At 32.6% G+C, this 13,995-nt stretch overlaps 2 protein-coding genes across 2 annotated transcripts in view; both read left to right on the plus strand.

The window, feature by feature from the left end:
* The first annotated feature begins 9,419 nt into the window (after positions 1–9,419).
* On the plus strand, positions 9,420–9,776 carry LOC136802280 (protein FAM241B-like). The gene has a single exon (XM_067059024.1). The coding sequence runs from the start codon at positions 9,420–9,422 to the stop codon at positions 9,774–9,776; it is 357 nt and encodes a 118-aa protein (XP_066915125.1).
* Positions 9,777–11,879: 2,103 nt separating this feature from the next.
* LOC136800198 (myosin-11-like) overlaps positions 11,880–13,995 on the plus strand; it is a 42,705-nt gene continuing 40,589 nt past the window's right edge. Inside the window, exon 1 of the mRNA XM_067056855.1 lies at positions 11,880–11,957. The gene's annotated coding sequence lies outside the window, so the exon portion shown is untranslated. The remainder of the gene's footprint in view (positions 11,958–13,995) is intronic.

A 13,995-nucleotide genomic window follows, 5' to 3' on the forward strand; every position in this document is an offset into this window, starting at 1 on the left:
GGTGGTCGGAAATTCCGATAAAAATCCATGTACTTTTGCAAAATGCATCGGAAATTCCACTCTTTTTTGCCTTTTTTAATTCAATTGCCTTGGAAATTCATACATTTTCTTCTCTCGCCTTGGAAATTTCAAATTTTGGTGAAAACTTTTGCCCTCGGAAATCCTGTGTCGTCCGCCCCCTGTTGCAGACAAGTTCTGGAATGGCCCATTATACAGTTAATATCCTATTGATATTGTGGTGATGATGAGCTATCGATTGGATTGTTATCGGCGATCCAAAAAATACCAGCAATCTGATTGGTTAAAAAGAGTACAATATATCTTGTATTTTACATATAAAAATATAAATTGACGAAAAGATGTTGTTGCATTGTAGCGGTAGTAGCAATCTAACGTCACTTTGCTACAAAAGTGCCCTGCTGCGCTTTTTTCCAACACACACAAAAAGTGCATTCTTTTTGGTCACCGATAAACCAGTTATCAGATCTTTGCTCGTACAATATGAAAATATTTCACTCGTTCCTGATTTTTTTTTGTACGGAAAAATCTCGGAACTCGTAAAATATTTCTCATAATTGTACTCTCACAACTACTGTCCGATAAACTATTACTTATTGACAAACCATCTATCAATATCAATTACCTTATACCATGTGGCACTGAAAAAAGTATAAGGGTTTGATGGCTAACTGTGTCCACAAAAGAATGTGAAAATTTAAGGAATTAAAAGTAGATCAATTTTCACGAATATCAGAATTTTTTGGTAATTTTATTAATGGGCTCTTCCAATTAAAGTCTGTTACAGGCAGAGGGCGGGTGGACGGCAGCGGAATTCCAACGAGGCAAAATGTTTTTTTTGAAATTCCTGGATTTCCAATACCTACAAAAGCAATTGATACTCCTGGATTTTCAATTTTTGGTGGAAAAATCTGGAATTTCTGATATACTTTTTTCAATATTTTGACAAATTATGTGGAATTTCCAAGGGTTCAAATAAAAAATTAGTCAAATTTCCAAAGCACTTTGAAAAATAGACTGGATTTCTGAGTGCTTTTTTTATCTGAAAATTCCTTATATATAATATATATAGTGAAGATATGTAATATCTGTCATTTTAGAAAAAGAAAAGTATTGATATATAAATAACTCAAACTGATAAAAACGAAAAAAGTTAAGAATATTTTTGTTAATTGTGTGAATTTACGATTTTTTTGGTAATTTTTATTTTTTAATCATTCCGAAACAGAGGGTAATTTAGCAAAAAGTTAAAGGGAATTTAAATAGTGGTATGTGAAAGAAAAACCTAATCCAAATAAAGATAGAAGAAAAGTAATAGTGGAGAAACAATGAATTGCAAAAAACTTTTTTGATAAACACACTTCCGTAAGTTCATCAAAATACATACAAAATGGGGACAAATACAAAAGCAAACACATCAAAAAAAAAAAAAAAAAAAAAAAAAAAAAAAAAAAAAAAAAAAAAAAGGATACATAAACAAAACAAAACCCGAAGTCCCAGACTTGTGACTGGCATAGTGACTTTCCACGTGTTTAAGGGCCCACACTCAGTCGCCTTCGGAAAACATAGTAGAAAAAGGAACTGACCAGCAGCTTCCAAATAAATAACAGACAACAAACAGACACTACAACAAAATACAGTACAAAAGGGCAGAAAGACACACTGTACCAACTATCCCACGTACACTACAGGTGAAACAAACATTTGTAACAAACACAATCTTACATAAAAATAGAAAAAATCACACAAAAACTGAAAAGAATAGAATCGTAAGTTGGCCGACAACCCGGTTCGGCGTGCCGCGACGGGAGGACTGCACAGGGCAAAGAAAAGTAGGAAATGAATACCTCCGATGCTAATGCTAATTCTTTAGACAGAAAAAAAACAAAACAAGAAAAAACAAGAAAAAAAACAAACAAACAAACACACATACAATACACAAGAAACAATTTCAATTTCACAATTTGAAAATATGTAAAAATTCTTCGACGGTTTTCCCATACTTCATAAAACAGTCAGGAAACCTGGAAAAACATTTGACAACTTGCTTCTTCAAGAAAGCGTTTGAAGCACCCTGGTTTCGCATTCGAATGAAAAGCTCAGTGACTCTAGGAGTCAGATCTTCAAACATGAGTGTGCTACGTGCTATCCGTAAAATTTCTGAAAAGACTGATCCATAAAAAATGCACGATGGGATGTTACTGTCGGCATGTGGCATCCTTACGATGAAGAAGGGAAAGGCATCTCTCTTATCAAAAAGTTTATATCTAAAAATATTGTTTTCAACGGTGATATCTAAATCTAAAAACGATGCATGGTTTCCATGGTGCTCAACTTTGAGATCTAATTCTTTAGGGTAAATCTGTTTGTAGCAATTATGAAACTCATCTCTGTCATTTAAGGCACACAAATCATCAATAAATCTACCTACAGAGTGGAAGTTATAGGCACTAGGCGAACTAGCAGAAATGAGACCTTTGACATACTCAGATTCAAAATGGTACAAAAACAGATTTGCCCAAAAAGGAGCAGGATCTATTCCCATGGGAATTCCAATGCACTGTTTAAGGATAGAATTGCCAACTTTGAAAAAGCAATTTTTTATCAGAAAGGACACACACTCAGACAGTGAAGTACTAGTAAAGAACCTATCATCCTTCCCTTTTGTAGTCCAGTATGCTGAAGTATTTGAAAAACCAAGTTTATTTCTACAACCTAAATCAAACACAAAGTTAATAATTTTGGTTAAAATTTCAATGAGAAGATCGTGTGGAAGGGTTGTGTACAGTGTTGCAAAATCGAATGTCGAAATTCGTTTTGCTTTTTTCTTGGCATTGATTCTGTTAAGATGTCCAATAACAGGCGAAGAATTTTGTACAACCCAGAACTTATTGAAACTAGAAAAGAAACGAGATTTATGATATATGATATATATATATCAATTTTTTTCTCGAAGAGCCCAATGGAATGCATTTTTCGCAGTCTTCCCCACTTAGACATCTGTTAAAGCAAAAAGGAGAGTGGTTAGTTACCCCCTCTGACCCCTTGTACCATAAGATAGTCTAATAATGTGGACCTCATGTAATTCTGACGCCCTTCTTTAGATCTAGAAATATTTGGAAGGTTGTATTGCTGATTTGAGCTAAATTCTTTTTTTTAACATGTATATAGCTATGTCAAAACTGATCAAATAAGGAAAAGAAAACTCAGTGCCACAAGCAATATTTGGAAGTGCCTTGCAAAATAAACAGTTATCGTAACACAGAATTTTAATAGGTACAGTAAATACCAAAAATTACTGAAGGACACTGTCAAATCAAATTTTTGATTTTTTTGTGTCCTTAAAAAAGCTTACAGCCTGGTTTAACCAAAGCATACTAAGACCATGGAGTATACTATGATCTCTTAATTTACTAAGATATATCAGACTCATATAATGGATTGTGCAGGTCCTTTTTGCAAATAGTTTTACTGCAGTTTATGATACAAAGATATTTGGGATATAAATATTTCAATCAATCAGTGGACCAACAGCGGAATGTAATTTGTTCTGGTAAGCCTGATCTTTACATGTACAGTATATAGCCCAATCTATAAAAATCCATTAGTTCCCTTAACAATCCAAAGCAAAAGCGCCAAAATGCAAAAATTCTGATATAGCCAACTTTTTGCAATTTTTGGTCAATTTTTGGTCAATTTTTAGATTTCTGGCTGCTTCTTCTTAAAAGAATAAGAATTTGTTGAGACCGTAAGTTGGTCTAATGTTGACATCCTTCTTCTAATTTCGACACCCTCCTTTAAAGATAGGAATGGTCATGAAGGTCTTTCAAATCTGATCCTAAGCTTGGGGAAATAGTTTCCATTAGCAATTCCTATCTTCCTATTATTCCTATCTGTAAAGAAGGGTATATATCGAAATTAGAAGTTGGCATTAGACCAACTTACAGTACCAAAATACCAGACAGAAAAAATGAAGATGGGGTTAATTCGCTTGTTGAAAATAGATTTTCTTCTATGTCTGCTAAAGCAAAAAAATGAAGCAATCAACCTTCCAATTGGGAGGAACACTTTGCATATGAATATGTCCATTACTGAGGAACATTTTGAAGAATGAGTGGGGAACGCTTAAAAATAGCCTCAGAAATGTCAATTCAGGAACGTTTGAGGAACGAGTGAGGAACGCGTAAAAATTACGTCCGAAATGTCCATTCCTGAGGAACGAGTGAGGAACGCTTAAAAATAGCGTCAGAAATGTCAATTCATGAGGAACGTTCCAGGAATAGATGAGGAATGCTAAAACAAAGTTTTGAAATATCCATTCCTGAGGAACGTTCGAGGAACGCTGAGGAATGTTGAGGAATAGTGAGGAATGGTGATTGGGTTAGTAGTGTAGGTTCGCGAGAGGACGGGTATACGTCTGAGCCAAAAATCAAAGAAATTTTGGAGAGAAATTTTTTTGACATTTTGAGACCCTTTTGTCAAAATTTTGGGTGATTTTTTGGTACCCTTATGGTTCGCACATACCTGTTTTGACTAAGTGTCCCTCAGGTATATAGCATCATTGTAACATCTTTCCAAAATTCAATTCAATAACATAATTTTTCAGCCTTTCAGGGCTGCAGCGCAGGGGTTCCTGAACAATACCTGCCAAGAAATTTTTGTTCTGTTGAAGGGCCAGGCCAAATTGACTGTATTGTATATGATTCGTGTCATCGAAGCTTAATTAAAAAAGTTGGTTAGTTGGTCCATAGAGACTTTTTAGCCAAATTTCTTTACATGCTCTTAAATTTATAGCAATATTACAATATCACAACTCACAACTTGAGATTATATGAATTGCACCAAAGATCTCACTTTTGATTAGGAATCTTAAATTAAATTCCAGTTATTTTATGCAGTCGTTTTTTAAGAAATTAACAAAATAACAATGGCATTTGATGTTTATGTCTCATACGCTGAAGAAGACTCTCAATGGATTCATGAAAATTTGGTTGAGGAACTTGAAGAGAGCAGTAATTTGTCAGTTTGTTTACGATCAAGAGATTTTGATTCTGACCTATCACTGATTGAAAACCGCAAATTGTTTGTAGAAAAGTGTTCATCCTGTGTGTTAGTTTTCTCAAAAAACTATTGCAAAAAAGCATCTGAATGGAGCTATTTCACTAAGTTAATAAAGAGCAAAGAGGATAAATCGATTACTGGACTGCTGGATAATAAAGGTATTTTGTGTATTTATTTGTCGGAATGTAATGTTCCAGAGCTGTTTAGCAAACAAAAGATGCTAGATTGGACAGCAGAAGATTTGAGAGATTTATTCTGGCAAAGATTGATCAAATTTTTAAAAACTGCTAAAAAGAAATCCGATATTAAAAAAGCATTATCAGGGAAATTGAAAGACTGTTCAAATACTAATCTAAAAAGTGCTCCTAAGATGAATTTATCAAATACCTTAGAAGATGCAGAAGTACTTGAGAATTTGAATGTAAAGTCAAATGAGGAACTAGAAACTGAGGAAAATGAAAATCAAAAAGAAGAGGAAGAAGAAGAAGAACAAGAAAAAACAACAAACGTTTCTGACTACATACTTTTCGACAATGTGTACCCACATTTAGTTTCAAGTTCATTTTGTGCTGAAGATGAAGATCTAACTCGAGATGATTTAGAGGATTTAACTTTGAAAATGGAGGATGTTAAAACTATGATGTTGTTACAGGAAAATAATACACCTCCTGCTGACGAGCAGAAGATTGGTTTTCAACAACCAGGAATAACTGGAAAAAATAAGCATTTTGAAAAATTTGAATCTCAAAAAGAACAGATGGAGGTTCTAGATGCGTTGCAGACGATGATGGAAAAGTTTCAATCCAGATATGATTTATTTGCTGTTCAAAATCAAAACAATAACAATGTCATGTTAATTCTACGTAAAAAGCGGTATAGACGAATACTGAAAAATTTTGAGGATTGTATTCTGCAGGCTGTTAATGGGAAGAAAAATTCAGCATTGATTCATAGTTTGCCTTTTGTTATGGATATGTTAGAGGGTAATCAAGATATACATGGTTTCCAATGCTGTTGTTGTGGCAATTTATTTCATAGTCAAAGAGCGTTGGATATACATTTGGATTTTTGTGTTAAACAACACTGGAAAGATCTAATGAAGTTCACACCAAAGTATAAATATTAGAAATTATGAGATAAAACCTTTATCTATATTAGAAGGAGGATTCTTCTTATCAGCTTCATAAGTTTTACTACACAGTACATACTAGTACACGTCATTTTCATTCAAATTTTGATTCAATTGCATTCAAATTTCTGATGTTTTTGCAAGTAGGATGCTAGCTTTTGTAGGATATTGTTTTTACTCAAAGAAGGCAAATGCATATTTCCTGCAACTCTAAAGTAGGAAACAGTAAGGACAGTTTCATAAAATCATATACTTGCAATCATTATCAAAACAAGAGTGCAGAATAACGAACACCCATTTTATAAATTGGAATATTCATAAACGGACTGAGGGTCGTTTTTATTTTCAATGGCTGATACGTAGTAATTATCCACTAAAGTCTATTCACGATAAGTGTGCACTCTTTTTTCTTTTACCTATAACTTTTGAAGGAATTCTTCAATCTTTATAAATTTGGTATCATTGGAAAGATATTAGTGAGTGGAACAATTTGAAATAAAAAAATCTTTAAAAAATTCTAAAAGTGAAGATAAAAATGAAGAAGAAAAAAAAGAAGATCTTGTAGAGAAAGTGCTATAACTTTTATTTTCACTGGAGAGATTCTTTGATCTTAGGAGATCATCACTGTGAAGAAATTTCATTAAAATATTTATTAAATATAAAGTCATGATACAAAGTTAATAAGTGATTGACCCCAAAAAACAGCAAGAAACTGCAGAAAACAGCGTTTTTAGACGTCAATAAGCTTATAACTTTGTTTGATATCTTTTGACTGAATGATTATTTTTGAGAATTCTTTTTACAGTGACGTTCGATGATCAAGGATTCACCTCAGTGAAAATGATAGTTATAGCACTTTTCTACAAGATCTTCATTTTTTTCTTCTTCATTTTCATCTTCATTTTTAGAATTTTTTTAAAGATTTTTTTATTTTAAATTGTTCCACTCACTAATATCTTTCCAATGATACCAAATTTATAAAGATTAAAGAATTCCTTCAAAAGTTATAGGTAAAAGAAAAAAGAGTGCACACTTATCGTGAATAGATCCGACGTTTTCTTAAGATCCAGCAGGATTCAGTAGAATAAAGACATATCTAAGAACCTAGTAATAAAACCTATGTATTATTAAGGTTATCCATATATACATGTTTTTTATAAGCATTGCACTTATAAGCATATCTAGCCTCAGATATGGCAAAATTTTCAGCATATGATAAGCATTACCTTGAGCCACGAAAAAGTATTTTTCCGATTTTGACTGTTTTTGGCTGGGATTTAAGGGATTCTTGGAATTTCCCTAACATTTTGCTTGGGGTATAAGCATCTCTGAGCCTGTTCTCGAATTTTTGTATGCTTATAAAAAAACATGCAGTACATACGCAGTGATTGAGGGTAAAGGGTAGAAAAGGGTAGGTATTGTTTGAAAGGAGTCATTTGTATTGTTCTCTTTGAACAATAAGGGGAGGGTGTCAAATAATTTACTGATATTTGCAAAGTATTTGCTTATGTACTATATGGTTGACTCCGATGGTACTTGACACCTTATCAGTAGAGCACTTTAAAGGTGTCATGTCCATAATTGTTATTAAAGAATATTTTAACTCATATATTTTCTTATTAAAGGACCAGTTCATTCACTCACTCACTAAATTGCCTTTTAGAGAATTAATTAATAGCATGACACATTGATTTGCTTGTACTTAAACTATTTGAAACTTTTAAATTGTCTTGTTTTATGTTTTTTTAAAGGTTATTTTTAGGGATAATGCTGAATAATGATTGACATATTTTTGATAATTTAAAAATTATTAGATTAGATTATACTAAAGGTTTATTTTTGAAAATGATAAAAATATTAGTAGTAATTGTACAGTATATTTTTTAATGCACATTTTCACTTTAAACTTTCACTTTATATAATGAGATAACGACAATGACTACAGATTGATGCGATAATGACATATTAATTGAAAGTTTTAATTCCCTTTTTATTGCATTTTATTGTTTTCTTTTATGAACATTGTGGATTTTTTGGCAATAGGCCATTTTACGGTCGAAATGAATCATGGGTAATTAGAACTAACTGCGCCCCCTTAATGGCTCTCCATTGGTCCAAAATGCTTGACTGACATAGACGATGCTATCGTCCGTTTAAGAGTAGTTAGTTAGTTTAACAGTAACCGCGGGAAAATATGTAAGCGCATAGTCAGGGCGTCAGGGCGGTTTACGGGAAAAAAAGTAGCCACTGCTTACTCCGCCCGAATTTATCACGCCTCCTAAACTATTCCCTTTTTTAGTGATCTTGTGTAGACGATAGGATCGTCTAGACTGACAGAGAGTCTTTAGCAGAGTACAGAGGTGTTGATTACCCGTGATCTGTTTTGACCGTGAAATGGCTTTTGTCTGTACTTATTAAGTATGTTCAGATATTCTGCTGCCAATTATAAAAAGGGAAGATAATTAGGGGTTGGGTTGATTGCTTGGTATCTGTTTTCTTGAAGAATTGAATTAAAATCTGTCTTAAAAGTATATTGAAACATAAGAAAAAAATATTTAATTTATTCATCTTCACTTTTCTTCCTCAATTTTTTACTTTTTCAAAGTTTTTAATCTATAAGGTTATTCTCCTTTACAATATCTTTCCAACGGTGTATAGATTGTGTGCTGATAATTTGTTAAAAATGTTAAATATCCACATGCTTTTGAGACAGACTTCATTTAGATTCTATTGATAATTGAGTGTTTTTCAATATCTAGGGTGCTTTTTTCTCATTATCAAGAAAAAAATAATCTCTTTTTTCTACATCGATTTCCATGCCAAATTAGCACGGAATATCATGTAATTGAGCCATTCCATTTTATGACCATACAGGGGGGAACATGGGGGGGGGTAATCCGAGAAGAATTTGCAGGGGGTCTAAAGAGGTTATTCTTGAATTTGCAGGGGTGAACAATTGATTTTAGTTCGTTCACCCTCACTTAAAGACATGAAAATAATTTTTTCCAAAGGTTCTTTTGAAAATTTTGCAATTTTCCAGGGGGTATCTACACTTTTCCAAGAAATTTGTTTTCACTTGAAAAGGTTCGTCCACCCCCTGTATGAAAATTCTATGGAATAGCCCAGTGATTCTCAAGATGGTTCGTACATGTTCTTTCTTTATTATTTCAGTAATACAAAAAGTATAAAAGATAACAAAACTAGAATAAAAATGGTTAAGATTATAAATGGTGAAATTGTTCCAGATGACGATCCAAGAGCTCAGCGTTTCACACAGCAACAACAACGAAATAATCAGCCTTTCCCAAACGCTTGGCAACGTGCCGGTAACCAAGGCAACCAGGCACAACCTAACCGTCAACAACAACAACAACAACAACAACAACCCTCTCCGCTCACAGAAATAAATAACAGGCTGAGGGGGTTTGGAATTAATGATGTCAATATACAAGGGAACGTTATAGAACCTATTTTCTTAGTTGCAGCTGTTTTAGCACTTGTTTTCTATGGTTTTCCTGGTCTTTTAATTGTAGCAGTTGTTTGGTTTCTGACGACTAGGCAAAGATGAAGCACTGGTTTTGTTGGAAGTCATGATAGCACTGTTTTCTATACACTTGCTTCAATTAGTCTTTTTATAACACCCGCCTGTCTGACAGCCCTGGTGTAAATTCTACCCACAGTGGGGATACAATTTTTATCGAAATCCCAATGGGGATAGAAATTATATTGTCTCAAGTTAAAAAATCGAGTGTAGGTGGTTTTGGAGTGCAATTTTTTGGATGAAATCAAAGTCAATTTTCAAGTGGGGCTGAAAATATGGTATATTTTTTCCACCGGAGCCAAGTGGGGTAGCGGGTCTGTGACACGGGTGTTTTATAGATAGGGTTTTATTTATTTCATTAGATAGATAATTTTAAATCTTTGAATGCGGTTTTTGCAATTATTTTTACATATTCGTCTACCAATGTTTTGTAATATGACGCTATACTGCACCACTCGCTTATTCGAACTTCATTATTCGAATCTTCCTATAATTCGAACTTACCTGTCAAAGAGAAACCCACTCGAAATACTTTCTATATTTCGAATGTTTCTCTCTAATTAGAACAAATAAGATTGTCCGGGACGAGATGGAGTTTTTACAAGCTCTTATTTGATTTGGTTGGTCGTTAAGCAGTAGCAGTAATAAAACAATTTTGTTACTTTTTCTAAAGAATGCGTCATTTTTATCACTTCAAATGACCAATTATTAAAGTATCTTATAAAAACTCCATCTCATCTGGAAGTTCGAATTAGCAAGAGTCAACTGTAAAACCATTTTTGGAATTTCGTTAATCTTTTTAATGCCAACATAATTGTCTTTCTTTGACGTCAAAGCGATAACTTTTTTCAACCCTTTTTCAAGCAACGATTTAAAATTGCCAACTTTCAATTCATTTTTCTCCGCCTTTCACATCAGACGGAGGCAAAGCATAAAACTGTAAGACATATGTCTGAGCTAGGTTTAACAGCATAGAACTGTAAAAATTAGGCAAAATTAGGTTACATTTGTTAAAACGGCGCGTTTTTACGAGAATCCCTGACATCGATAATTGAGTAAAATATATTGGACGGAGGATCGAGGCAAAAATTTATTCAGCATCTATGCATTGTTATTGTTCATTCTTCTAATTGCTAATAATTAGGTGTAATTTATTTTCTTTTATAATTTTATGATTTTAGATATAAAATAATCCCTTGCTCTCAGTAAAGGAAATATTGAAAATTGAAGGATTTAATGTTATTTGATATTTTTATGGGTCAAATGCGATAAAATGCCATTTTTTTCAAGACAATGTTTTCTTGCTTATCGATACTCTTGAAGCGTATCCCTTAGAGTCAACATACCTTCTTGTCGGTAGAAAGTGTCGGAATTTTCATCGACGAATTTTTATAGTCGACGATTACTTTTTACCTGTAATTAAATTTTTGCTGAGGAATGTTTTTTTAAGAAATGAGTTTTAATTACTCTCAACATTAATTTGTTTAAAAACTTTAGCACTAAATTTTGGGGTTTTTACCACTTAAGGCAAAGGGTTACAGGAACCAAAGGAAATTAGATAAGTGCTGAATTATTGGTATTTTTCCATTCTTAAACCTCTTCTAAAAAGCAACAATTCGTTGGCAAAAGTTATTCGTCGCCAAAAAGTTCTTTTGGTAAGTGTTGCCACTTTTTTCACCAACGAATTTTTTTTGACCAGCGAATATTTTTTGCCGAAGAATTTTCTACTCGGTTTAGTAATCTGTATTGTACGTTTCAAAATAGAAAAGACTGTGTGAAATCTTAAATTTTATTCATCCTGATCCAATTGAATTACACCTTTTTTTTTATAAGGAACCTTAACTTTGCTCTGAGCCTGGAGTTCCTTATTTTTACAGAGAATTTAAGCCTCAAAGTTCCTTATCGAGTTCCTTATTTACATAGCTGCTAAGTTTGGATAACCATCTCTTACTGTTCCTTAAAACTTGTTTTCTTATTCTCAGCCTGAGCAGTTCCTTAACAATTCCTTATTTTTTGGACCATTTTCAGCCTCAAGTTCCTATAAACGTGTTCCTTATATAAAAAAAAACGTGTATATATTCTCATACTTTTTCTTTTTTTAAGCAATATCAATTAATCTAATAATATTGAAGATAATATGGTATAAAAATGGCTATTAGCAAGAGAAAGACGAAACAAAAAGATTTTGCTTTGAGCGAGACATGGCAGGTATTAAATCTTCAGTTATTTTTTCTCTTAGATTTATTGTTGAAAAGATTCATGTACAATTAAGGAAGAAGAGTCTCTTATGAGAAAAAAAACTTAACCCTATTCATACTAGGCTTTTAGAGGGGCGGTTCAAAACTAGAGTGGGCTTTTCCTGTACCACCCCTTAACTTTTGATCTAGTGGGTCTTTTTAGATGGAATTTGGCACATGAGATCATTGTCACGTAAGGCAACCTTTGACAAAAAAGTTTTTTGATGACGTCACTCACCCGTCACTCATCATTCCCAAAGTGAGCAAAACTAAAAATTTCCTTTGTTCTTATAAGTAGTTATTGTATTCTAACAAAGGCTTTAGAAAAAAATTAACCACCTTAAGTGGATAAATTTTGGCGTGGATTTAATTTGGCTATAGATCAATTTCGTAAAATTTGTACATGGCGAGGATTTGTACATTGGCGAGGATTTAATTTGGCGAATTGGAAATTTTTTCACACTGAAATGGTTGAAAATTAGGGTTGGTGTAATTTAAGATGCACGATCTAACGATTTACGATTCACGATGCGCGATCCATGCATAAAGTATGCTGATTATTCCTAATAATTATCATAAAACTTAAATTATTTAACATAATTCTGAAACAATGGCATAATCTTGTCTCGCTTTTGTTTACCACGGTCATTTATGCAACAAAAAAGAAAAAAGTAAGCAATGGAACTACGAATAATTACGACCGTAAAATTATGAAAAAGACTAACTTACATATTGTTCATAATGAGAGTGAAAGTAAACAATGCACAAGAAATATTTTTGCTCTCAGTTTTAACAATCATAATCGAATATAGGATTTTTTCTTAAAAGTAAATAAAATAATATATTGGCGAACAATATGTTTTGAGGACGTAATGTACGAAGCAAAAAACGGGTGCTCTATTATGAGAAAGAATTTTCTTTCGGTAAACAATTCCCCTATATTTTTTCAATTCAAGTTATGAAAAAGAGAGCAAGAACAGAAGGTGAATGCACTTGGCTTCTTTAAATATAATTTGTATAACCTTGCATAAATGATATATTTTTAAATAATTAAGTTTCAGCGAATGAAAGTTAGGAAATTACCTAAATATTTTATCATGATTAGCATAATTACGCATGAATTAACATATTTTATGCACGGATCGCGAATCGTGCATCGTAAATCGTTAGATCGTGCATCTTAAATTACACCAACCCTGAAAATTACTCAAAAATATACTAAAAAGTTGTGATTTTTCACATAGTTCTCTTTTTGTTAAAATTGGCGAGGATTTAATTTGGCGAATTGGAAATTTTTTCACACTGAAATGGTTGAAAATTACTCAAAAATATACTAAAAAGTTGTGATTTTTCACATAGTTCTCTTTTTGTTAAAATTGGTGGGGATTTAATTTGGCGAATTGCCGAATTTGGAAATTTTAGCGAGGATTTATAATTTGGCGAATTTTGGCAAAATTTAATCCCCACCAAAATTTATCCACTTAAGGTATTTTATTCTAATAAATTACGGTTTAAACGATATATTTGACATAAAAAATAAATTTGTATTGGAACAGTGTCAATTTTTGTGACACCTTACTGTCAGAAATGTCATTATGCTCAAGGTGTAAAAATTTATAGGTGGATTCTGTTCAAAAAAGAATGACACATTGGAAAAATGCAATTTTTGTTGATTTTGGATAATGTCTTGTAACTTCTTAGCAAATGTTTCATGAGAGAGGGGAAAATACAGGATTGTGGATTAGGACTCTAGGAATTCACTGGAAATTCTTTTTTATCAAAATGTGTAGTTTTGAGGCTAATATTACCCTTTTTCTATCATTTTTTGAAATAGCCTCAATTAAGCACATATTGAATATCCACATTTGGAACTGGTTCAAAGTTGAAGATCACAGCTTGAATTTTTCTAAGATATACTTATGTGAAAGAATTTCAAGTGATAAATGTGAAAAATTGTGGCTCAAACTCGCTGTATTGATATTTTTTCATTAATTAAAAAAACAATATAG

This window comes from Clytia hemisphaerica, unplaced genomic scaffold, assembly GCF_902728285.1.
Source record: "Clytia hemisphaerica strain Z4C2 unplaced genomic scaffold, Clytia hemisphaerica genome assembly, whole genome shotgun sequence".
NCBI classification, from domain to species: Eukaryota; Metazoa; Cnidaria; class Hydrozoa; order Leptothecata; family Clytiidae; genus Clytia; species Clytia hemisphaerica.